General features: G+C 47.4%; 1 protein-coding gene across 8 annotated transcripts in view; it reads right to left on the reverse strand.

The window, feature by feature from the left end:
* The window catches only part of HELZ (helicase with zinc finger), a 1,413,339-nt gene that overhangs the window by 509,893 nt on the left and 878,539 nt on the right, over positions 1-24,907 (reverse strand). For all 8 annotated transcript variants that reach the window (XM_069199901.1, XM_069199892.1, XM_069199898.1 and 5 more), the window contains one exon: positions 12,626-12,809. In XM_069199901.1, coding sequence (XP_069056002.1) covers positions 12,626-12,809 — 184 coding nt within the window. The remainder of the gene's footprint in view (positions 1-12,625; positions 12,810-24,907) is intronic.

The raw sequence follows: 24,907 nt of genomic DNA on the forward strand, positions 1-24,907 counted from the left end.
TTTCTTTCGCCACCTTTGCTTTTGGCTGTTTCTCTGTGTCTTTTTGAATATGGAGCCTTCTTTGTGTATAGTCTGGCTCCGCCATCTCTAATTCTTGTCCAAATTTATGGCCTTGTAGTTGTGCTGAAAGGCCTTGTTCTTCGGAATAAGAACTTTGTTTCGACTCCGATGCTGGGTGTTTCGGCACCAAAACATTTTCTGCAGTCTTTTTCGGCTCCGAAGCCACCTTTTTCGGTTTCGGGGTGCCGATCTCTCGGTGCCAACTTTGCTCGGAGCCGAGTTTGGTTGGAGCCTGTATCTCAGTGCCGAGTATACTCTGTGCCGGTATCTCGACCGGAGTCGGATGTCTTCGACACGTGTGTGCCCTTTTTCGGTGCCGATTGTTGGTCACCGAGTTTACGGGTTAAGCCATGGCCTGCTGGCAGTGGCGTCCCCTGGGCCTTCATGATTTTGGCGTCAGTTTTGGCTGGGGCAGGTTTACTCACGGTTTTCGCCAGCTGCTCACTTTCAGCCTCGTCCGAGTCGGCAATGGAGAAAGTCTCCTCTTCTTCAACGTCGTGGTGTCCTGATGGCGTCAATGCCATTTGAAGCCTTCGAGCTCTCCGGTCCCGTAGCGTCTGACAGGCCTCGCAAGTATCCTCTTTGTGTTCGGGAGACAAACACAAATTACAGACCAAATGCTGATCTGTGTAAGGATACTTATTGTGGCATTCGGGGCAGAAGCGGAATGGGGTCCGTTCCATGAGCCTTGAAGACGCACGCGGTCGGGCCGACGAGGCCCTGCCGGGGGATAGAAGCCCTAGGGCTACCGGAGCTCTTCTTTTATTCGGTGTCGATCTGCTATAACTAACCCGATACCGAACGCAAACAATACCGTCAAATTTTCCGAGATTTAACTAACTTTCCGAACCGAAACACGAAGCGAAGAGGAACACGTCCGAACCCGATGGCGGAAAGAAAACAATCTAAGATGGAGTCGACGCCCATGCGCAATGGAGCCGAAAGGGGAGGAGTCCCTCGATCTTGTGACTCGAAAAGACTTCTTCGAAGAAAAAGAACTTGTAACACTCAGAGCCCAACACTAGATGGCGGGGATATGCACAGCATGTGTATCTGCAGCTACACATGCCATTGAACATATATATATAGTACACATCACCTACTGACATTCGCCAGTAGGTAGTTATAGTTAGGACCTAGTTTCCACAGGAAAAGTGTTTTTTCTTTTGCCAATAGCTTTCAATTAATCTACACAAAATTTTCAATCAAATAAAAAAAGGGGTTGGGGGGGGTCCCAAAACGCTTTTTACCCATGCAACTTCCCAAAGGGATTTTGAACATGACTACAGCCTGAACCACCAGACAGAAATACAATAATATGGCAGAAAGGTAATTCTTGGCCCAGAAAGAATTCATTTTGTTATGTGGCGTAAATCCATTCAGTAGTTTTTGAGAAATATAGATATCTAGGGATGTGGCGCCTCTTGGGACGCAACAGTCCTGATATATGATTGGCTGCCAACACTTCAAGTGACTCAGCTGAGTCCCAAAAATAAAGTTAAAAATAAAGAAAAGGGGACAGGGCACAAATACCCTGACCCCCGAGAGCTGGTGCTGGGGTCCTTGGGGGCATGTCATAAAATAGAAACTTAGGAGGGGGGGTTCAGAAGAGCCTGGCAACCACCACCTCCCCAGGGCAACACATCTAAATAAAGGGGGAGGACGGTCCCCCTCCGAGAGTATATTCGGCCTGGGGCCCTAAAGGAGCCATTATTGGCCCTGAGGACCGACACCCTTCAGGGCTGGTTCCCTGTCCCCAGAGGTGCCCACCCAAGGGAGATAGCAGTTTACTTCCGCTTGGCGGGAGCTTCGGCAGCTCCTGCAACTCAAGGGCAAATTGTAAATCCAATCCCAGCAGGCGGGAGCAGGGAAATTGCTCCTGCTCGCTGGAAGTGGACTTTTCATCTGTTTTCCTGCCTGCTTGACAGCAGAGGTAGGGAGCTGGCAGGGACCGTGAGGGCATTTAGGCTCCCCCCGCAGTCCCCAGGAGCCATGAGGATTCATATAATTACAGATTTCTGTATCAGAACGCTCGAGGAACAATTACATTGCTAAAATTCCAGGCACACAGTGTCACAGGAGACATTGCCTCGGGGTCCTTTTATACAGCTGTAGTGTGGAATATGCACTATACATTTATCGAACGAAGTAGCACTTACTAATTTGCCAGTAAAAGTACTCCAATTGAGTAGACATTTTGCACAGAAACGTGGCCTCTTCTTGGATTAATAAGCAGGTCAGGATGCATTCTGGCACCAATGCTCATTTAACAGAAATTAAACCTCAACAGGAAGGACTTGGAAATAAGAACAAAGCAGATATCCCAGTTGAAACTCCGCTTCCATAATGTACAAATCATCCTAACTTCATTCTCTTGGCCAAGATAAAGCAAGTGTGTTTTCTCTGCAGTTCCACCTTGAAGGATTCTTGGCCAAGTCAAAGCAAGTGTGTTTTCTCTACAGCTCCATCTTGAAAAATTAACTGAAATCCTTGTTGGAGGTAAATGTATGGTTATTTGTTTGAAGCACAATGTCGTCTGTACTGACTGTGAAGAGTGGGTTTTTTCTTTTCATGTCCTGTTGAGAACAGAGCACAATGGTCTCTCTTTTAACTACTCTTAGCATGCAAATGCGCAAAATTACCTATAAGCCCAGTCCGTTTGGTTGAAGAGCCTGTGTGGCGCAGGGTTGAATGCCTAAGGGGGTTTGGCTGCAGGACCTGGCAGCAGGCCCTGCGGCCAACCCCACCACACACAGCCAAAGGTCATGCAGGGTTTGATGCCTACAGTGAGTTTGCGGCAGGCCAACCCCTGGCATGCACAGCTAAAGACCATGCGCTGCGTGGGGCTCGATGCATGAGGGGGTGGCAGCACATGGTGGGTTGCCCCCAGGGTCTGGCGGGGCCAACCCCCAGCAGCTGTGTTATAAAAAAACTCATAGAAATTCAGTGAAAAAAAAGGTTACAGGGACGTTCTAGTTAGGTTCTGAATTTACATATACAAAAACATAGAAATTCAGCTGTTATAGTAACAGTTATTTCAAGCAACTAACTTGTGCCCTAAGGTAACTATAACTCACGCCCTCACCATGCACAGGTAATTACCCCACGTTACAATTACATATTATATTACATTAATTCATAACATGTTCTAATGCATCATTGATCAGAAAACTGCATTGTGGAGGCACGAGTTATTACCACCTTAGGGAATGAGGTATAGTTACTTGAAATCTGAATTTCTATGGATTTGTGTGTGAACTCAGGACTTAATTATAACGCGCCTCTAACCTTTGTTATATATATAATACCTACTGGCGGTTGCCTGTAGATAGTTTTAGTTATGACCATGTTTCCATAGATAAAGCATTTTTTGACTTGCCTCTATCTTTGGCACCGTTTGATGAATCTTCACAACATTTTCCAAAAAAAGTGTTGCAGTGATGCTCGTTTTGCATGGAAGGTTTCGGGAGGATCTGTTAAGTGGGGGCTGAGAAAAAGGGGACTAAAAAAAGGTTGTGTTTCCCTTATTAATTTCCATAGGGTTCTTTAGACACGACTACAGGCCGAACCACTGGACGAAATTACACCAAATATGTCAGAAAGCTAGCTGTTGGTACGCAGATTATGCTTTTGCTCATTTGGTGTGAATCCATTCAGTAGTTTTTGAGAAATTTATGGGAATTCAAATTTGTATATCTCTGGTCGCGAAGTATTCACGAACAAAGACGAACTTGTGCAGGGAAATGAACAGCTCTGTTTGGCTGAGAACACTTCAAACCAGCAAACCAGTAAAGCAGGTCCTGCTGTTAAACAGCAGAGCTTTCATCTCTGTACCCTGCACATTTGCAGGGGACAGAGATGAACTGCTTTAGCAAGCACAGAGCTGCTGTCAAAGCAGCGCCGTGCTTATTGAAGCAATGGCACGGCAAGGCTTCCCCTGCAAGCAGCCCGTAAGGGTGTTTTATTATAATAAAAAAAATAAAAAATGAACAATTAAGGTAGGACCACGGGGGAGCCGTTAAGGGCTCTTTCGCAGTCCCAGATAGCCCATAAGTGGCTACAAAAAAACAAAAACAAAAATTAAAACACTGTATCACAGTGTGAAGGTTGCAGACCTTCACACTGAGTTTTAGGTGTTCGAGTCCAGCTGGACTCATTTAATTTTAATTTTTTTGGGTTAATAAAAAAAAAATATTACAGTAAAAATAAAAAATTACATTTTTGATTTTAAATCAGAAACAAATAGCTAAATATATCAGACAAAGACTAAAAAAACATCTTCTCTCTCTTTCACTCTATCCGTCAATAAATTTTCCCACTCACACACCCACTCAGACACTTACGCATTCACTCACAGTCGCACTCACACACCCACCCAGAGCCCCATGCACTCACTTAGAGCCCAGGCCAGACTCTCACGCACCCACTCAGATAGTTACACACACACTCACACACCCACTCACAGACCCACTAACACCCTGATGCACCCACTGTCAGACCCATGCACATACCGACACACCCACTAAAACACTGATGTAAGCAGCCTCACACCCAGACAGACACTCTGACAGCCACTCTTATCCCCAGAAACAGCCTCTCACATCCAGAGAGGCCGCGGACAACTTCCGCAGTGCATGTGCAAATGGCCGTGCACAGCATCGGGTTGGATGGTTAGGGCGCTTGGCAGGGACTGGCTGCAAGCCAGCCCCTGTGTGCAACCTCTACTGTGCATGGGAGAAGGCAGTGAATAGTGTAAGGTTGGGTGCTTATGGGGGATTGGCCTCAGGCCAGGACCTGTGGCCAATTGCCGCCATACAGTGCCAGAGGCCGTGAGCGGTGGTGATTGGATTCATGTATGGCAATGCAAATTACCATATGTTAAAAAAGACATAGAAATTCACTGCAAAAACCCAAGGTTACAGGGTCGATACAGTTAGGTTCTGAATTTACTAGTGCAAAACCATAGACATTCAGCAGTTAGAGTTATTTCAAGTAACTAAAACTCGCCCTAAGGTAACTATAACTTGGGCCTTCACTATGGCGAGGGAAAGCTACCAACAAGCCTTGGCAAAGGCAAGAGTTGCGGTAGATGAAAAAGTGGGTCTATTGGGAACCAGCAAGGTCCAGGAAGACTCAACCCGCAGGGGGGAGTCCTAAGGGGTCCTCAGCAAGGCAGAGAATCCACAGAAGAAAAGGCAGCAGCCACAGAAGACAAACTGTAAGAGGACTCGAGTCACAGAGGAGCCCATGCAGCACAACTGAAGAAGGGTCACACGCCACAGGAGAAGCCCGCAGATGGCTGTGCGCCGAAGGGAAGAGTGCAGGGGGCTGGGGCTACACAGAGCCTGAAGATCCCTTGGAGGAGATGCCAACAAGCCTTGGCAGCTGCAAGAGACGAGGTGTACAGGCGTAATGTCCGGCGTGGGAAGGCAAGGGCTTGCCTTCACCAAAGTTGGACAGCTGGCAGAGAGGACCAAGGGGACTACTCCAGGCCACCACCCGTGATGCAGGATCCACGCAGCTCAGGATGAGAAGAGATCCACACAGCCGGTCGTTGTTGCTGTTGGTGCCTAAAGATGCAGGGAAGTGACTCCTTCACTGCAAGGGAGATTACTTTTTTTTTCTCGTGCAGACTGAAGCCTTGCCGCCCTCAGAGGATGCACAACTGGGGAAATGTTGCAGAAGCTGGAAGGAGCCGTGGGAACAATGTTGCAAGCAGAGTCTTCATCGTGGATGCAGATTGTCGGTTCCTGAAGGGTCCAGTCGCAGTTCCAATGGCCAGAAGTCTTAGTAGATCTTGCAGAGGAGTCCTGCTGGAATCTTGCAAGCCAAATCTGAGGACCCACCCAAGAGGGAGACCCTAAATAGCCCGGGAAGGGGGATTGGTCATCTATTCAGGTGACCACCTTCCTGGAGGGGGCTCTGATGTTACCAGCCTGACCTGGTCACTCAGATGCTCCCACAGGCCTCTGCCCACCTTAGAACTAAGATGGCAGAATCAAGGGACCCTCTGAAGGTGCTCTGGGCACCACCCCTGGAGTGGTGATGGACAGGAGAGTGGTCACTCAGGGAAGTTCCATTGTTCAGTTTCCCACCAGAGCATGGACTGGAGGTCCCTGAACCGGTGCAGACTGGTTTATGCAAGGAGGGCACCAAATGTGAGAAATCCAGGAAGCAGGTCATGGGAGAGGGAGCGCTGTGTGAGAGCTCTACTGGCTATGTGTACAGTTTGAAAATGTATACAGGGAAGGGCTCCACTCTAAACCCTGTAGGTTGCCCTCCCACACTAGGTGTCACAGAAAAGACTGGATGGGAGCTTGTCCAGCCACTCCTTCACAAAGGTTAGAACCTTTATATTGACAATTTATATACTGTAGAACAGCTTCTCAGTGAGTGCTACAAAGCTGACACTGTGGCCTGCGGTACACTTCGTTGTCGCCACAAAGGATTCCGGCAGGACCTTGTTTAAAGAAAGTCGGGAAATCTTAGAGCACTGCATTGCGTTCAAACAAACCTGCGCAGAGTCAAATTCTCAGATAGGCGTGATATGTATTTGCTCATTACAATTCACGATGAGCGCACAACCCCCATCATGATTTGGGTTCAGATGGCTGAAGTTAACACCCCACTTGTTTACTTGATTACAAGTACACGGGCAGAGTGGGCAAGAACTACCATGTTCTTCAGTATTACAAGGCGACCCATAAAACTCGCACTTGGTTCAAGAAACTGTTTACCCACCTGATTGAGATGGCAACATACAATGTGTATATTGTTTATCGTCAGACAACAACAAAAAGAGGCATGTCTTTCCTTCACTTTCAGTTGTCAGTGACTGAAAGTCTCACTTCTACAGAAGCAGCAGCCTCCACTTCATATCTTCTGGAGAACTTGGCAAGGCTGCAAGCCCAACACTTGATGATCGCATTTCTAAAAACACCCCAAAAAGATTGACCAAGTCGTCGTCATAAATTGTGCTCAAAGCAGGGAAAGAGGCAGAGTCATTTCCACTGTTCCCAGTGCCAATCTCAGCCAGGCCTGTGCTTTCCTACTTGCTTTATGTTGTACCATACTAACAGCAAATAATGGGAAATTGTCTGAGGTGGAGCTGCTGTTAGGTAAACCTTTCAAAAGCTGTGCATGGATACCTACTGTCCATGGGCTGCTACTTCACTTCGCTAGGCAAGCAGCCGCAGAATTTAGCAGTAGGTGTTCTGTTCGCCAATTAGCAAGTGAACTATAGTCCCCACACTGCACATACTTGTGGACAGAACATATGCCACGTTGTCACGGAGCATTGTGTGTAGTAAAATGTTATGGCTTGACTGGACTTTGAAGTGCTTGATAGGGAACTTATGTATACTACACAAGGACCAACCTGATGGCCCACAAGAGCCAAAGTGTAATCAGTCAAACAAATGTCCTGTGGAACTTACATTTCCACTTGCTTTGAAAGTGTGAAAACTCAATTATTAACTTGTATCATAACCAATGTTACTGAAAAGGGGCACAGGACACAATATCTTGTTTGAAGATTGGTTTCACATCTTTAGTATAAGATGTGAAACCAATCATCATACAAGATATTGTGTCCTCTACCCTTCTACAATAACAATGGGTATAATACAAGTTTGTAATTGAGTTTTCACCCCATCAAAGCAAAAGTAGAAGTGTCACTGAATGAGTCCCAAAGGACATTTGTTTGGCTTACTACTTTAGTGAACTTAGGCAGTATTCCCCAGTATGTTTGCCGTAATCTTAACTGTAGATATGCTTGCTCAGTTTGAGGAATAGGCCTCAGAAGGACAGAGTTGGATTTAGCACATTAAGTGCGCTGATGGTGCACTTAAGACACACTTTCTGGAGCTTGGCAATTATACAGGATTAGTAAGGACTCTGATGAGGATAGAGACATAAACAGGTACGGAAAGCTTACGGTAGGTGTGCTTTCCATGGATATTGCATAGGTAGAAGGCAGATAGTAAAGGTTGTACAGATATATATGTCATGACTATCTTCTTTCATGGATTCAAACCCATTGGTGCCGCACTCACCCCGATCCTGAATTACTATGGCATGGATGGATCAATGCTTGATCTGTTTGTCATGTTCATCCTCTGTCAGAACTTAGTAGGTGTTCAGTTTGCTGTATGATAAGTGCATTTTAGTCACAGCACTTCACACAATGTCCCACGGTGGATGGGACATAGGCTACGTTCTCAAATGCCACCCTGTGTCAAAAACGCCAGTTTTTCATAGGTCATGACATTCTCTTTAGGGAACTTTGGAAACATTTCCAGCATGTTTGCCTTAGTTTCAAAGGCTGATATGCTCACTCAGTTGAAGGAATGAGCCTCGGGGCATACTCTGACACCCCCAATTTGCATCCACAAACTGGATGGAGTTGGATTTAGCACAGTAAGTGCTCTAAAGGCGCGTGAAAGACATGTCTTCCTGAGCCTCATGTGGCTGTCATGAGAGCCATTAGTGGAAGTTCACTAGGCATGCACTTGGCAATGTTCAGAAAGAAGCAGGCTTGACTGGTGGCAAACTGTAGTGAAACCGATTCCGTCCTGTGGCATATTAAGGTGATCGGCCCTTGCATGGTGGCAGTAAGCTGATGTGAGAAGAATGATCAGCCGGATTGGGCCCATGATATGAAAGCCTTGTGTGGTGTGTGAATGGAAAATAAAGCAGTTGTTGCCTTTAAGTATCTTTATGTCTCACCTTCAAAAGTGCTGGTTTCAATTCAGATAGCACTTTTGCTTTGAAACCATCATTTCTGGAGGTGCTAAAACCAACCAGTGTGAGTGGTAGATTAACTTTAACAAATTAGAACTAGATTTAGATCTGTGGTGAGATGGCCCTTACTAAGAACTCTTTTTGTCATTATAGTTAGCTGTGGATTCTGGGCCCTAGCTCAGTTGGCACCTAGGCAAATATGCACATTTTTGAAAACTAGACAACCATGGGAGTCCAGGGGTGCATGACTTATGTGGCTCTCACCAGGCAAAGCTCAAATTTTGTTCCAAAAAAACAAATTTGCATGAAATTTCTGTGAGGAGACGTCATGAAATCTACAGGCAGCCAGAAATGTTCTAGCATTCCCCCATAGTCTCCCGACAAAAATGGTGCCTCACTTTTGTGGATGGGCCAAGTATCCGCGAGAGGGAAGGGCCCAAAATGTATTGTGGAGATATCACAATTATCTATACATGACACCTGAATATAAGAGGCTGATTCGGAACCAGGCCCTGCTGGATGGCTCTGATCTCCACTTCTCCACGAAGGTCTCCCCAACCAAGAAGCGATGCATCAGTCACCACTTTTAGATCTGGGTGGAATAAGGAGAGGGGTCTTCCACTTACTCTCGAGATCAAGCAGCCACCACTGCAGGTCGTTTGCACTCTTCTCCTAAATGTTGATGTTTTTGGTGAGATCCCCTGATGTTGAATCCACTTAGACATCAGATTCCACTGCAAAGTAGGTATGTGTCATCTACCATGCTTAATCGGAAGCATGCACAAGGCCATTAGTCACAGTAGCCCCAGAGTCATCCTCACAGAGACTGAGAACCAAGGTTGAAACATCAGGATAACAACCTAAATGCCCTGAACTCTTTGGTCCGGAGGGAAGGTACGAAACTGCAACATGTTCAGAATATCCCCAATAAAAGAGAGCATCTGTGAAGAAACCAGGGGTGACCATGGCACACAGAGTGAACACCAAAGATGTAGGAAAGGGATGTGGAAATAAGCATCCTTCAGGTCCAGGACTACCATCCAGTCTTGAAGGTCGAGGGCAAGTGCAGTGAGGTGAAGAGAATGTGAAGTGCATTGAAGGACACACTAAAGAATTTTTGCAGCTGTAAACTCTGGAGGGGCTGGGCTGCACACTGCCACTGTTGTCCACGTTGTCTGTGGATACCACAGCCTTAGCCACAAAAAGGCTACATGGTCTTGCTGGGCTGGTTGCATGAGTGGGTGCCGACTGTATTGACAGCCCCAACCACAGCCCCAGAACAGTGAAACTACTGGCAGAACTTGCTGCATTTAAAGAACTTGAGAGTCAAGTCTGTCTTCTCGCCAAAGAGGCAAGAGTGATAGAAGGGCATGTTAATTAACAAAGATTGGACATCCCCTGAGAAGCTCGTAGACCTCATCAAGGCGTGTCTCCTTAGAGTCATGCTAGTGCTAATTGCCTTGACCAAGGCAATCAGTACCATTCTCCCCACAAAAAATTGTGATTATTGCTGCACTGCCGCCATCTGAATGACTTGTGTAAGAGTGGGGCACAAGTCATCCACTACAGCAGGTAGGACCAGAGTAATGAAAACCCAGAGGGCATAAGTATAACAGCAGAGGAGGCACCAGGCACTGATGGATCACAAGGCCAGGCTGGTTGAGGAGAACACATGCTTATCATAGGTTTCAGGGTACTTGGATTCTCTATCTGGTGGAGTGGAAGAGAAGACATTGGAGTTCACCATGCTCATGGATATCTGCATAACCAAGCTTTCTGGAGCCAGATGTTGGGTTAGGAAGGCAGGATCACCTAGGGGAGGGCGGTGGTGCTGCCAAATCTGGCTGTTCACATGGGGGCCAGTACATAGCTTTGCACATGTCCCAACAAGGGTGTCTCAGAGGGCCTCACTGAAAGGTAGTAGGGGCTGAATCTTACTTTGTCTAGGCTGGATGGCATCAGTGAGGACACTGGTTTTCATCTCTATAGTGGACAACTGGAGGTCAAGAACCACAGCTCCCTGCTGCATCACTTCTGCAGAGGGAGGCACTTTCTTCAGTAGCTGATTCAGTTGGAGGGATAAGCCCAGTGTCTGAAGAAGTATCCAGGCCACTGCCATCTTCCAGCCCATCATACCAATTGTCATCAGTACAGGGTTAAGCATATTCATCTCCTTAACCATAATGGTTGTTATTGGTGTCAGTGATAATTAGATTGTGGATGATCTGGGACTTTCCTTTCCTTGAGGCAAGGGCAATATATCATGGTTTGATTGGTTGCTTGAAGGCTGGGGCCTAGTGGGGTCAGGGCATGGCCTAAGTTGGAGTCAGAGAGCTTCACTGGTTGCATTTTGTGGACATCAGCACTGATGCACCAGGGTCTGGTATGAGTTGTAATGCTAAGGCCGACAACACCATTGAAGCAGGTGTGGGCCCTTAATGGGTTCGGAGATTCCAGCTGGAGCCATGGGTGTACCCACCGGCAGAAACCCAGGTGGAGGTTCTTGCATTTCCTCAGTGACCACAGGCACACCAGGGAAGCTGGCAGAGAGCTGAAGAGACTCTGCAGAGATTTGCAGAGTTTGTGCATTTTCTGCAGTAATAATGCTGCAAGACCAAGAAAGACAGGTTGCCCCAAAACGAGAGTCGGGATCAGCTCCAAAGGAGATTAAGTTCGAAAGCAAGACTGAGAGGCACTTTTACACCTTCTCAGGTGTTTGATAGTGGCAGGTAGAGTCCGAATTTCACTTAAACTTCTAGTGCTTCGTTTTTGCTTTACCCAAGGACTTCGACCGCGAAGAACATATGCTAGGGTAACAGCTTCGAGAGCAGGAACAGTCCCTTCCCTTCAACCAGTCATGGTGTGGAGTCTCCGAGTACTTAGCAACATATACCTTTGCCTCATGGTCCCAAATGGCCTTTGGATTCATCAAAGTGCATTTGCTACAGGTCTTGGTGTTGTGTTTCAACCCCAAGCATCAAAGACAAATCTGATGGGGATCTGTCATAGATATTTTGTTGCAACAGTCCCACCATGGTTTGAACCCTATGGTTTTCAGTTGTGGCATTTCCCTTTAACACTGTGTTTTAAAGTATACTTTTGTAAAGGCAGTCTTGAAAAGAGACTAGTGGTAGCTCCGGATCTGTGTATGGTGGCACAGATATAAAGCAACTGACGTCTGTGAGCATGAGTGACACTTATTTGTGGTTCCACACGTAATTTCAGGAGCAAAACGACAAAGGCATGGAACAGTCTTATGCCAGCAACCTGCACACAGAGGTACTTCTATTGATCTTCCGGATCCAGTCTATGTAATATTTAAAAATGGTGAGGAATGACAGGTAAGAAGTATCTATCAGATATATACTATCCAGCACTGGCGAGCTGGAAAGGGATATTTGGAGCAGGAAACAAGAGTGCCAAAATGTCATCATGGCCTTCACACTTCTTCCAACACACTAAGAGATTTTTAAGCAAACCTTGACAAACAATAAGTGCAGGATTCAGGTTTATCATTCATAGGGATCAGACCATCAACTTGACTTGTTGAAATGCCATGATGAGTGGAGTCAGATACTGTATTCCAGTCTCAACCAAATAAACCCCAGTATGCAGCTCCTTAACGAGTGGAAAAATTAAGTCTGAAGTATGACCATGGGTGTGATACCTATTGACAGTAGCCTACTAGGGCATGCACTCCAACAAACAATTTTCTCTTTCCAATTAACAAATCAGATGTCTGTTTCAAACAATAAATTGGTAATAAATAAAAAAGGAGTACATATAAATTTGTCAGTTTAAAGCACAATGAATCCATACATACCCTGGACATTGAGAACTCTTTCCACACTGACTTCTGATAACCTTTTTTTTCGTAGCTCTGCTCGAATTCTGAACACTTGATCAGCATATGGTGTAACAACCCCAATGCTACTGTCATCTAGTTTGCCCCAGGCTACTGGCCATTTCCTCCTCAGTTCTTCAACACGTTCTACAATTTCGAACACCTGTGAAGGACGCAATATATAAAATTATTCCTTTGTGAGATTTCTGCATCTTAGTCCCTGATCCATTTTATTCACAAGTGCAAATAGCAGGATGGTACTTGAAAACATGGCAAACATGCATGTTGTTAGAAAACAAATAAGCAACCACCCATTGACAGCATGCTGCTTCGCACCATCTGAACTTGCCTTCAAGTTTACACCGGAACCAAAGAGCAGAACATCTATTATCAGGCAAGAGTTATGGGGAGCAGTGTGAGCACTTGAAAATGAATGTGACTGTTAGACTAAAGTATGAAAGCTAAGTAATACTTTGGGAGAAGCTAACCGCTAAGGCAAGACTCTAAAACAGAAAAGCAAATGGGAAAATTGCAGCAGCAATAACAAACATATATTCTGGTTGAGGGATTTATGGAAATTGTTCACCATAAAGATCAGGAATTGCCCACGTCTGTATAAAGAGATTTAAGGCTGCTATTTGTGACGATGACTTCAACAAGGAATGCACACATTAAAGCCAGACTAGGGAATCTACTATATAACTTTTAATTTCACTGAATCTTTGATGTTACTAGAGGAAACAAAAGAATTAAGTTAGCTTTGATAATACAAATAAAGCATACTTCTTAGTGTCCTTACAGTATAATACACAGCAAGCCACTCAAGAAGACGCCACTGTCAGGATTACTGGGTATTAGGAATAGATGTGAGGTATGTTTCAATGAACCACCTGTGAGCCCCAAAATGAAAGGAAAATGAAAAGTGGACAGTAACCATAATCTACATGTGAGAATTAATACGGGATGTAGAACCACAGTTAAAAACGATTTATGGGTGGAACAGATACACATATGCTTCAATAGACCATACATTTCAGGCGTGGTGGTTATTTATTATTTTTTAATTATCCTTTTATTAGCTACTTTTTAAACCAACATATTTTGTTGATACACATACATAAGGCGTGTTTATATATACTTCTATTGTTCATGTAATTATTATGTGTTGACTTGTTTTGACTCCTTTTACAGGTTTTTATCCTTATCCTCATCTTTTGCCCCCTTATTTCTTAACTTCTAAAAATATTTTTTCTCTGTGCTGCTATCGAATGCCTTAGGTTTGTTTCTTAGTTTGAGGTTTCTTTTGCATTTGTGACTTTGTTCTTTGCCTAAGAGTTTGGGGGTCGTGCCCTCAGTCCTACCTTGCATTGTTGTTATCTTCAGGTATATGGTTCTTGATGCTTCGGCTGTTTATATATTTCCTATCTTATTTACTTTGGTTTGCTGTGGTAGGTCGCCCTCCTGGGGAAACTTTCATGAATGCATTTACACTCCTATACTGTGTCAGTTGTTTCCAGCTGCCTATTCAAAGCTCTCATTGTGTTTATCTCGGTATCGGCCAATTGTGCGGTTTCTGCTTTCCAGTTTGTCACCATCAGGAGAGTAGGTTTTTCGAATTCCATATGTGATGTTTTGCAAGCAGCAGTGATAAACTTAATTCTAATTCATTTTTTGCCTTCTTGTGTTTCAGCATGACTCCCAACAAAAAAATTATCAGATTATGTCTCTTTTACTGGTTAGTTCCAACAGAATGTGACTCACGTTCTCCCAGTATTCTGTTAATTGACTAAACGGCCATAACATGTTTCCCCATCTCCACAAATGACAAGTAAAGATGTAAATGTCTGGGGTCAGATATGTTTGATGGAGATAATTAAAGTGTATGTGAGTCATGGTTGACAATTTCATAAAATGTGCAAAAACTGTTAAAAAAATTGTGTATGATGGCCATGGTGGTGGTTATAACCAGGGAGAACACAGACTACAAAACGAAAAATGGGTTAGTTGTATGAGCCAGTGCAGGATTGATCAAACTATTCATGCCCTGTGTGTCAGGATAATCATGCTGATCAAGCATCAGTTAATGAAATCATTTGTGGAGACTTATCATTCGCTCTACTAGCAGGTCCACAAGCATGCTCCTTTTCCCAGCTTACCAAACAAGCCGCCAATTACTTCTTTGACCACTTGCTGCTAAGGAGGGATAATAGTGCTGTTTTAATTGTTCAAAGGCCTTATTTCTTCAGGTGGGGTAGAGAATGTTACATTTTGGGAAAAGAGTTTTAAACAAAGTGCCTTAGTTCCTGCTTACTAATAGGGGCTTGGCTTTGAGTCTTCCTACGGTATTTTGATTGATAGGACGACAATAAGTTGGAGGCTGGTGACTCTGGTCTCAGTAAAGAACAAGTTACTTACCCTTGATAAAGATTTATCTGATAGAGACATATTCTAGTTGCAAATTCCTTACCTCAGAATTTCCCACAGGCATCAGAATGGATCAGGAGATTTTCAGTCGAGCAGTACCCTTGTGGGTTGTCAGGTGGAATCGGTTGACTACCTATGAATCGTTGGTGTTGCGGTCGCCCCAATGACGTCGCCGTTGTACACTGACATCAGTTTCATTTCACAACTCCACATCTGTTGCATGGAGTCATGAACACTGAGGATGGTGCGCCAGAAGTAGGGCCCTGAAAAGGGAATTCCTGTCCCAAAAAATCAGTTCGCAGTGAGGGGAGGATGGGCAGGTCAGCAAGGAATCTGCAACTAGAATATGCCTCTATCAGATAAATTGTTACAGAAGGTAAGTAACTTGTTCATCTGATAGAGACTTCTAGTTGCAGATTCCTTACCTCAGAATAGATACCCAAGCGATACCATCCTCGGTGGTGGGCTGTGAACCAAGATCATACTAGAAAGTCCTATAGGACGAACAACCAAAGTAGCCATCTCAGAGGACCTGACTGTCCAGGCAGTAATGTCTTGTGAATGTTCGCAGGGATGCCCACGTTGCTGCCTGTTAGATGTCCAGGTCAGGAATTCCGGGTGCTAAAGTTGTGATGGCAACTGCTGGGCGGACCTCGCCAGGTGGCCTTGCAGACATCAGGAGGTGGCAGCGGTGACTAGGGATGCGGGCGACAGCTTGCGGAGAGACAGATGCAGTGGACCTGATGACAGACTGTCCGCGGCTAACCGACCGGGCTGCCAGTGAGCAAGGAGCAAAGGCGACGACTGGAGCCGTTGATGGCAGCGCCTGGGGAGGTGCCATGAAGGACCCGTGGCAGATAGGCGAGGTGTCTCTGACCAGAACACGACGTGCAACGTGAACTGGGGCCCTTGGAGACGTTGCCTGCGGAGCATCGGGTGACTCACCGCCTACCCGGCAAAGGGAGATAGTGACAAGGGTAGGTCTGCAGTGCCTGGCATGGGAGAGCCGGTTAGGGCCCTGGGCACAGCGATGTGAGCGAGTGACAGCTGCCTTGGGGATGGAATATTACATGGAGGAGACGGAAAGTGCTTTCACCTGTTGAGGGCCTGCTGGGGCCGGACCCGACCCTATTTAATGCCGGTGTAGAGCGCTGGGGCTCGCCCGCTCCTTTGGATCGGAGCTGCCTGCTTGAAAACGCTGCATGGGGCAGAGGCAGAGGGCCCCCCAGATAACATGAAGTGGAAATAGAGGTAAATTGGTGGAGGCCCCCCAACTCCTGGACCGAAGTAAGTTGCGGTGGTTATTGCAGCTGTAACAGTTTCATTGTTTACAGGCCACTGAACTGGGGAACACTAGACAGAGGGGCCACAGATTGTGGGTCTTTGAGGTGGTCACCGCCCTAGCGCAGAATACGTTACCTTCCTTCCACCTTCCCTGTTGATGCGAGGGACTTCCCGGGCACTGCAATGGGGTCCCACTGTGGTGCGAAAAAAGATGACCCTCTTACAGACTTGTGTGCTAAGACTCTGGAGAAGAAAGCAGACCCACACAAAGATGACCCCAATACCATGGAATGCACAGATGAGGAAGCAAAACCGGGGGAAGATGCCACACCTGTTAAACAAGCCTTCTTGGAGCAACTTTTTGGAGTCCTCAGGGAGGACACTGCAACTCTTAAACAAGAAAGAGCAACAGGGGTGAAGGACCTTAGAGGGACTTTGGCGACTTAGGCCAAAGAGTGGACTCACTGGAACAAACTCACAAATCTTGTGAGGAGTTGGAAACACACCGAGAGCTGCGGGACAGGAATCTAGCAATGCAATATCATCTGGAAGACTTGGAGAACAGATCTCATCATGCTAATAACTGTTAAAGGGGTGCCTTTGCATGTGATACCTGGGAGCTTGGAGGAGTTTGCAATCAGTCTTTTCCACCATGTAGCCCAAGAGCTTAACAATCAAACCATAGAGTGCAACCACAGGGCAGGGCAGGGCAGCCTGCTCGCTCCCTGGGTCAGACACAGGATATTCTACCTTGACTACGCTATTACAAACAAAAGGAAACAATCCTGGCTGCTGTTAGAGGTAAGTCTACCATAGACTTTGAAGGCCTCAAAATAGGGCTCTACCAGGACCACTCCTGTAAAGAAATGGCTCCCTGTTGCAGTTACCCCCCACTTTTTGCCTGATACTGATGCTGACTTGACTGAGAAGTGTGCTGGGACCCTGCTAACCAGGCCCCAGCACCAGTGTTCCTTCACCTAAAATGTACCATTGTATCCACAATTGGCACACCCTGGCATTCAGATAAGTCCTTTGTAACTGGTACTTCTAGTACCAAGGGCCCTGATGCCAAGGAAGGTCTCTAAGGGCTGCAGCATGTCTTATGCCACCCTAGAGACCCCTCACTCAGCACAGACACACTGCTTACAAGCCTGTGTGGGCTAGTGAGAACAAAATGAGTAAGTCGACATGGCACTCCCCTCAGGGTGCCATGCCAGCCTCTCACTGCCTATGCAGTATAGGTAAGACACCCCTCTAGCAGGCCTTACAGCCCTAAGGCAGGGTGCACTATACCATAGGTGAGGGTACCAGTGCATGAGCACTGTGCCCCTACAGTGTCTAAACAAAACCTTAGACATTGTAAGTGCAGGGTAGCCATAAGAGTATATGGTCTGAGAGTCTGTTTTACACGAACTCCACAGCACCATAATGGCTACACTGAAAACTGGGAAGTTTGGTATCAAACTTCTCAGCACAATAAATGCACACTGATGCCAGTGTACATTTTATTGTAAAATACACCACAGAGGGCACCTTAGAGGTGCCCCCTGAAACTTAACCAACTAGCTGTGTAGGCTGACTGGTTCCAGCAGCCTGCCACACTAGAGACATGTTGCTGGCCCCATGGGGAGAGTGCCTTTGTCACTCTGAGGCCAGTAACAAAGCCTGCACTGGGTGGAGATGCTAACACCTCCCCCAGGCAGGAGCTGTGACACCTGGCGGTGAGCCTCAAAGGCTCACCCCTTTGTCACAGCCCAGCAGGGCACTCCAGCTTAGTGGAGTTGCCCGCCCCCTCCGGCCACGTCCCCCACTTTTGGCGGCAAGGCTGGAGGGAACAAAGAAAGCAACAAGGAGGAGTCACTGGCCAGTCAGGACAGCCCCTAAGGTGTCCTGAGCTGAAGTGACTCTAACTTTTAGAAATCCTCCATCTTGCAGATGGAGGATTCCCCCAATAGGGTTAGGATTGTGACCCCCTCCCCTTGGGAGGAGGCACAAAGAGGGTGTACCCACCCTCAGGGCTAGTAGCCATTGGCTACTAACCCCCCAGACCTAAACACGCCCTTAAATTTAGTATTTAAGGGCTACCCTGAACCCTAGAAAATTAGATTCCTGCAACTACAAGAAGAAGGACTGCCCAGCTGAAAACCCCTGCAGCGGAAGACCAGAAGACGACAACTGCCTTGGCTCCAGAAACTCACCGGCCTGTCTCCTGCCTTCCAAAGATCCTGCTCCAGCGACGCCTTCCAAAGGGACCAGCGACCTCGACATCCTCTGAGGACTGCCCCTGCTTCGAAAAGACAAGAAACTCCCGAGGACAGCGGACCTGCTCCAAGAAAAGCTGCAACTTTGTTTCCAGCAACTTTAAAGAACCCTGCAAGCTCTCCGCAAGAAGCGTGAGACTTGCAACACTGCACCCGGCGACCCCGACTCGGCTGGTGGCGATCCAACACCTCAGGAGGGACCCCAGGACTACTCTGATACTGTGAGTACCAAAACCTGTCCCCCCTGAGCCCCCACAGCGCCGCCTGCAGAGGGAATCCCGAGGCTTCCCCTGACCGCGACTCTTTGAATCCAAAGTCCCGACGCCTGGGAGAGACCCTGCACCCGCAGCCCCCAGGACCTGAAGGACCGGACTTTCACTGGAGAAGTGACCCCCAGGAGTCCCTCTCCCTTGCCCAAGTGGAGGTTTCCCCGAGGAATCCCCCCCTTGCCTGCCTGCAGCGCTGAAGAGATCCCGAGATCTCTCATAGACTAACATTGCGAACCCGACGCTTGTTTCTACACTGCACCCGGCCGCCCCCGCGCCGCTGAGGGTGAAATTTCTGTGTGGACCTGTGTCCCCCCCGGTGCCCTACAAAACCCCCCTGGTCTGCCCTCCGAAGACGCGGGTACTTACCTGCAAGCAGACCAGAACCGGGGCACCCCCTTCTCTCCATTCTAGCCTATGTGTTTTGGGCACCACTTTGAACTCTGCACCTGACCGGCCCTGAGCTACTGGTGTGGTGACTTTGGGGTTGCTCTGAACCCCCAACGGTGGGCTACCTTGGACCAAGAACTAAGCCCTGTAAGTGTCTTACTTACCTGGTTAACCTAACAAATACTTACCTCCCCTAGGAACTGTGAAAATTGCCCTAAGTGTCCACTTTTAAAACAGCTATTTGTGAATAACTTGAAAAGTATACATGCAATTTTGATGATTTGAAGTTCCTAAAGTACTTACCTGCAATACCTTTCGAATGAGATATTACATGTAGAATTTGAACCTGTGGTTCTTAAAATAAACTAAGAAAAGATATTTTTCTATATAAAAACCTATTGGCTGGATTTGTCTCTGAGAGTGTGTACCTCATTTATTGTCTATGTGTATGTACAACAAATGCTTAACACTACTCCTTGGATAAGCCTACTGCTCGACCACACTACCACAAAATAGAGCATTAGTATTATCTCTTTTTGCCACTATCTTACCTCTAAGGGGAACCCTTGGACTCTGTGCATACTATTCCTTACTTTGAAATAGTGCATACAGAGCCAACTTCCTACATTGGTGGATCAGCGGTGGGGTACAAGACTTTGCATTTGCTGGACTACTCAGCCAATACCTGATCACACGACAAATTCCAAAATTGTCATTAGAAATTCATTTTTGCAATTTGAAATTTTTCTAAATTCTTAAAAGTCCTGCTAGGGCCTTGTGTGTTAAGTCCCTGTTTAGCATTGTCTTTTAGAGTTTAAAAGTTTGTTAAAAGGTTGAAATTAGATTCTAGAAACAGTTTTAGATTCTTTAAAAAGTCTTCCAACTTTTAGCAAAATAATGTCTGATACAGAGATGAATGTGGTGGAACTCGACACCACACCTTACCTCCATCTTAAGATGAGGGAGCTAAGGTCTCTCTGTAATATAAAGAAAATAACCATTGGCTCCAGACCTACCAAAATTCAGCTCCAGGAGCTGTTGGCAGAGTTTGAAAAAGCCAACCCCTCTGAGGATGACTTCACAGAGGAAGAAATTAGTGACTTGGAGGGCAATTCCCCCCTTCCAGTCCTAAATAGGGAGACCAGGGCCTCTCAAGCCCTGTCTCCAAAAATGATAGTCAGAAATGTTGCTTCCCTCACAGGAGGGTCCAGCATTTCTGAAATCACTGAGGATGCTCTCAGTGAAGATGACCCCCTGTTAGCCAGGATGGTCAAAAGATTGGCTTTGGAAAAGCAGCTCCTAGCCATAGAAAGGGAAAGAAAAGAGATGGGCCTAGGTCCCATCGATGGTGGCAGCAACTTAAATAGGGTCAGAGATTCTCCTGACATCCTAAAAATCCCCAAAGGGATTGTAACAAAATATGAAGCTGGTGATGACATCACCAAATGGTTCACAGCTTTTGAGAGGGCTTGTGTAACCAGAAAAGTGAACAGATCTCACTGGGGTGCTCTCCTTTGGGAAATGTTCACTGGAAAGTGTAGGGATAGACTCCTCACACTCTCTGGAAAAGATGCAGAATCTTATGACCTCATGAAGGGTACCCTGATTGAGGGCTTTGGATTCTCCACTGAGGAGTATAGAATTAGATTCAGGGGGGCTCAAAAATCCTCGAGCCAGACCTGGGTTGATTTTGTAGACTACTCAGTAAAAACACTGGATGGTTGGTTAACTGGAAATGAAGTGTGTGACTATGTTGGGCTTTATAATTTGTTTATGAAAGAACACATTTTAAGTAACTGCTTCAATGAAAAGTTGCATCAGTATCTGGTAGACCTAGGTCCAATTTCTCCCCAAGAATTGGGAAAGAAGGCAGACCACTGGGTCAAGACTAGGGTAACCAAAACTTCCACTGGGGGTGACCAAAAGAAAGGGGTTACAAAAACTCCCCAGGAGAAAGTGGGTGACACTAGAAACAAAGAAAAAGAGTCCTCTGTAGGCCCCCAAAAACCAGAACAGGTGGGTGGGCCCCAAGACACAACCCAAAACAAAGGTGGGTACCAGGGTAAGAACTGGGATGCCACTAAGGCCTGGTGCCACAACTGTAAACAGTCTGGGCACCACACCAAGGACACTTCTTGTCCCAAAAACAAACCCCAGAACAAAATTCCTGGGGTAACCAGTGTAGCCATGGGAGATGACTCCTCAGATGAGGAGGTCTTCCTAGCCTTCAACTGGAAACAGGGCCCAACAGGTGAGTTGGAGATTCCAGAGGGAAGTAGACACTTCCACCACCTACTGGTGAATGGAATCCCAACCACTGCCCTGAGAGACACTTGTGCCAGTCACACTATTGTGCATGACAGGCTGGTGCTCTCAAACCAGTACATCCCAGGTGAGACTGCCAGGGTAAGAGTTAGCCTAGACAGGGTCACTAAGAGGCCTGTGGCTTTAGTGCCCATAGAAGTGGGTGGCACTCTTAGCTGGAGAAGGGTAGTAGTCAGTACAGACCTCCCCCTTGATTGTCTCCTTGGAAATGACTACCCAGAGGTTAGTCAGAGCCCAAGAGAGAAACTGGTCCAGTGCCAGTCCTCTCCCAAGGATTCTGGAAGTCCTGCCTCTGCAGTAAATGCAAGCAGGCCCCAGAAGAAGAAGAAAAGAAAACAGAGTAGGAAGGGTGGACAACCTTTAGCCAAGGTTACAGCAAGCCAAGGAGATTCTGCTCCAGTAGGGGAGAACTCCAAAAATGGCCCTGATAAAGTCCAACCTGACCCACAAGAAGTCCTGGCTCGTCAGGCAACTGTTAAACCTGAGTGGGTGGCTCCTCAGCTAACAGAAGAAAGAGTGCAAGAAGGGTGTTTACTACAAAATGTGGTAACCCCCCACTCTAATACAGCAGACAGGCACCCTGAACCCAAAGAAGCCTGTAACTTAGCCCCTTCCCGTGTAGGTGAAGAGCTAAAGGTGTGGTTCTGGGCACTGACAGCTGTCAGTGGCCTCTGCTGGGTGTTAGCCTTTATGGCTGCACTATCCTTGGCATGGTGGTCAGACCCCATGCCAAATAGCAAGTTAGGCCCCCTGACCCTGTTGGTCATGGTGGGGTTACTCCAGCTCTGGGTAACCTCTTTGGGTAAGCTAGGGATGACCCTGGCTAAGATAAGATTAACAGAGGTGGATACCTCTAAACCCAAAATAAAAAGAATGGGTGGAGACATTGAAGAGGCAGACAAGAGGCAATTCAGACTAGGTCCTATCACTGTGGAAGTGGGTCAGTTCCCCAAAGGGAATGACCTGAACAGAAGGATGTAAGGCAGAGTAGGCCCTGCAACTAACCAGCCTATTTCTCCTACTCTTCCTCGCCTGACAGACTAGGAAGACTCTCCCAGCTTGGGCTGAGTCTCCTGGCCTGTGGGCTGGGGGGGGCTTGTGTAAAGAAATGGCTCCCTGTTGCAGTTACCCCCCACTTTTTGCCTGATACTGATGCTGACTTGACTGAGAAGTGTGCTGGGACCCTGCTAACCAGGCCCCAGCACCAGTGTTCCTTCACCTAAAATGTACCATTGTATCCACAATTGGCACACCCTGGCATTCAGATAAGTCCCTTGTAACTGGTACTTCTAGTACCAAGGGCCCTGATGCCAAGGAAGGTCTCTAAGGGCTGCAGCATGTCTTATGCCACCCTAGAGACCCCTCACTCAGCACAGACACACTGCTTACAAGCCTGTGTGGGCTAGTGAGAACAAAATGAGTAAGTCGACATGGCACTCCCCTCAGGGTGCCATGCCAGCCTCTCACTGCCTATGCAGTATAGGTAAGACACCCCTCTAGCAGGCCTTACAGCCCTAAGGCAGGGTGCACTATACCATAGGTGAGGGTACCAGTGCATGAGCACTGTGCCCCTACAGTGTCTAAACAAAACCTTAGACATTGTAAGTGCAGGGTAGCCATAAGAGTATATGGTCTGGGAGTCTGTTTTACACGAACTCCACAGCACCATAATGGCTACACTGAAAACTGGGAAGTTTGGTATCAAACTTCTCAGCACAATAAATGCACACTGATGCCAGTGTACATTTTATTGTAAAATACACCACAGAGGGCACCTTAGAGGTGCCCCCTGAAACTTAACCAACTAGCTGTGTAGGCTGACTGGTTCCAGCAGCCTGCCACACTAGAGACATGTTGCTGGCCCCATGGGGAGAGTGCCTTTGTCACTCTGAGGCCAGTAACAAAGCCTGCACTGGGTGGAGATGCTAACACCTCCCCCAGGCAGGAGCTGTGACACCTGGCGGTGAGCCTCAAAGGCTCACCCCTTTGTCACAGCCCAGCAGGGCACTCCAGCTTAGTGGAGTTGCCCGCCCCCTCCGGCCACGTCCCCCACTTTTGGCGGCAAGGCTGGAGGGAACAAAGAAAGCAACAAGGAGGAGTCACTGGCCAGTCAGGACAGCCCCTAAGGTGTCCTGAGCTGAAGTGACTCTAACTTTTAGAAATCCTCCATCTTGCAGATGGAGGATTCCCCCAATAGGGTTAGGATTGTGACCCCCTCCCCTTGGGAGGAGGCACAAAGAGGGTGTACCCACCCTCAGGGCTAGTAGCCATTGGCTACTAACCCCCCAGACCTAAACACGCCCTTAAATTTAGTATTTAAGGGCTACCCTGAACCCTAGAAAATTAGATTCCTGCAACTACAAGAAGAAGGACTGCCCAGCTGAAAACCCCTGCAGCGGAAGACCAGAAGACGACAACTGCCTTGGCTCCAGAAACTCACCGGCCTGTCTCCTGCCTTCCAAAGATCCTGCTCCAGCGACGCCTTCCAAAGGGACCAGCGACCTCGACATCCTCTGAGGACTGCCCCTGCTTCGAAAAGACAAGAAACTCCCGAGGACAGCGGACCTGCTCCAAGAAAAGCTGCAACTTTGTTTCCAGCAACTTTAAAGAACCCTGCAAGCTCCCCGCAAGAAGCGTGAGACTTGCAACACTGCACCCGGCGACCCCGACTCGGCTGGTGGCGATCCAACACCTCAGGAGGGACCCCAGGACTACTCTGATACTGTGAGTACCAAAACCTGTCCCCCCTGAGCCCCCACAGCGCCGCCTGCAGAGGGAATCCCGAGGCTTCCCCTGACCGCGACTCTTTGAATCCAAAGTCCCGACGCCTGGGAGAGACCCTGCACCCGCAGCCCCCAGGACCTGAAGGACCGGACTTTCACTGGAGAAGTGACCCCCAGGAGTCCCTCTCCCTTGCCCAAGTGGAGGTTTCCCCGAGGAATCCCCCCCTTGCCTGCCTGCAGCGCTGAAGAGATCCCGAGATCTCTCATAGACTAACATTGCGAACCCGACGCTTGTTTCTACACTGCACCCGGCCGCCCCCGCGCCGCTGAGGGTGAAATTTCTGTGTGGACCTGTGTCCCCCCCGGTGCCCTACAAAACCCCCCTGGTCTGCCCTCCGAAGACGCGGGTACTCACCTGCAAGCAGACCAGAACCGGGGCACCCCCTTCTCTCCATTCTAGCCTATGTGTTTTGGGCACCACTTTGAACTCTGCACCTGACCGGCCCTGAGCTACTGGTGTGGTGACTTTGGGGTTGCTCTGAACCCCCAACGGTGGGCTACCTTGGACCAAGAACTAAGCCCTGTAAG

This window comes from Pleurodeles waltl, chromosome 7, assembly GCF_031143425.1.
Source record: "Pleurodeles waltl isolate 20211129_DDA chromosome 7, aPleWal1.hap1.20221129, whole genome shotgun sequence".
NCBI classification, from domain to species: Eukaryota; Metazoa; Chordata; class Amphibia; order Caudata; family Salamandridae; genus Pleurodeles; species Pleurodeles waltl.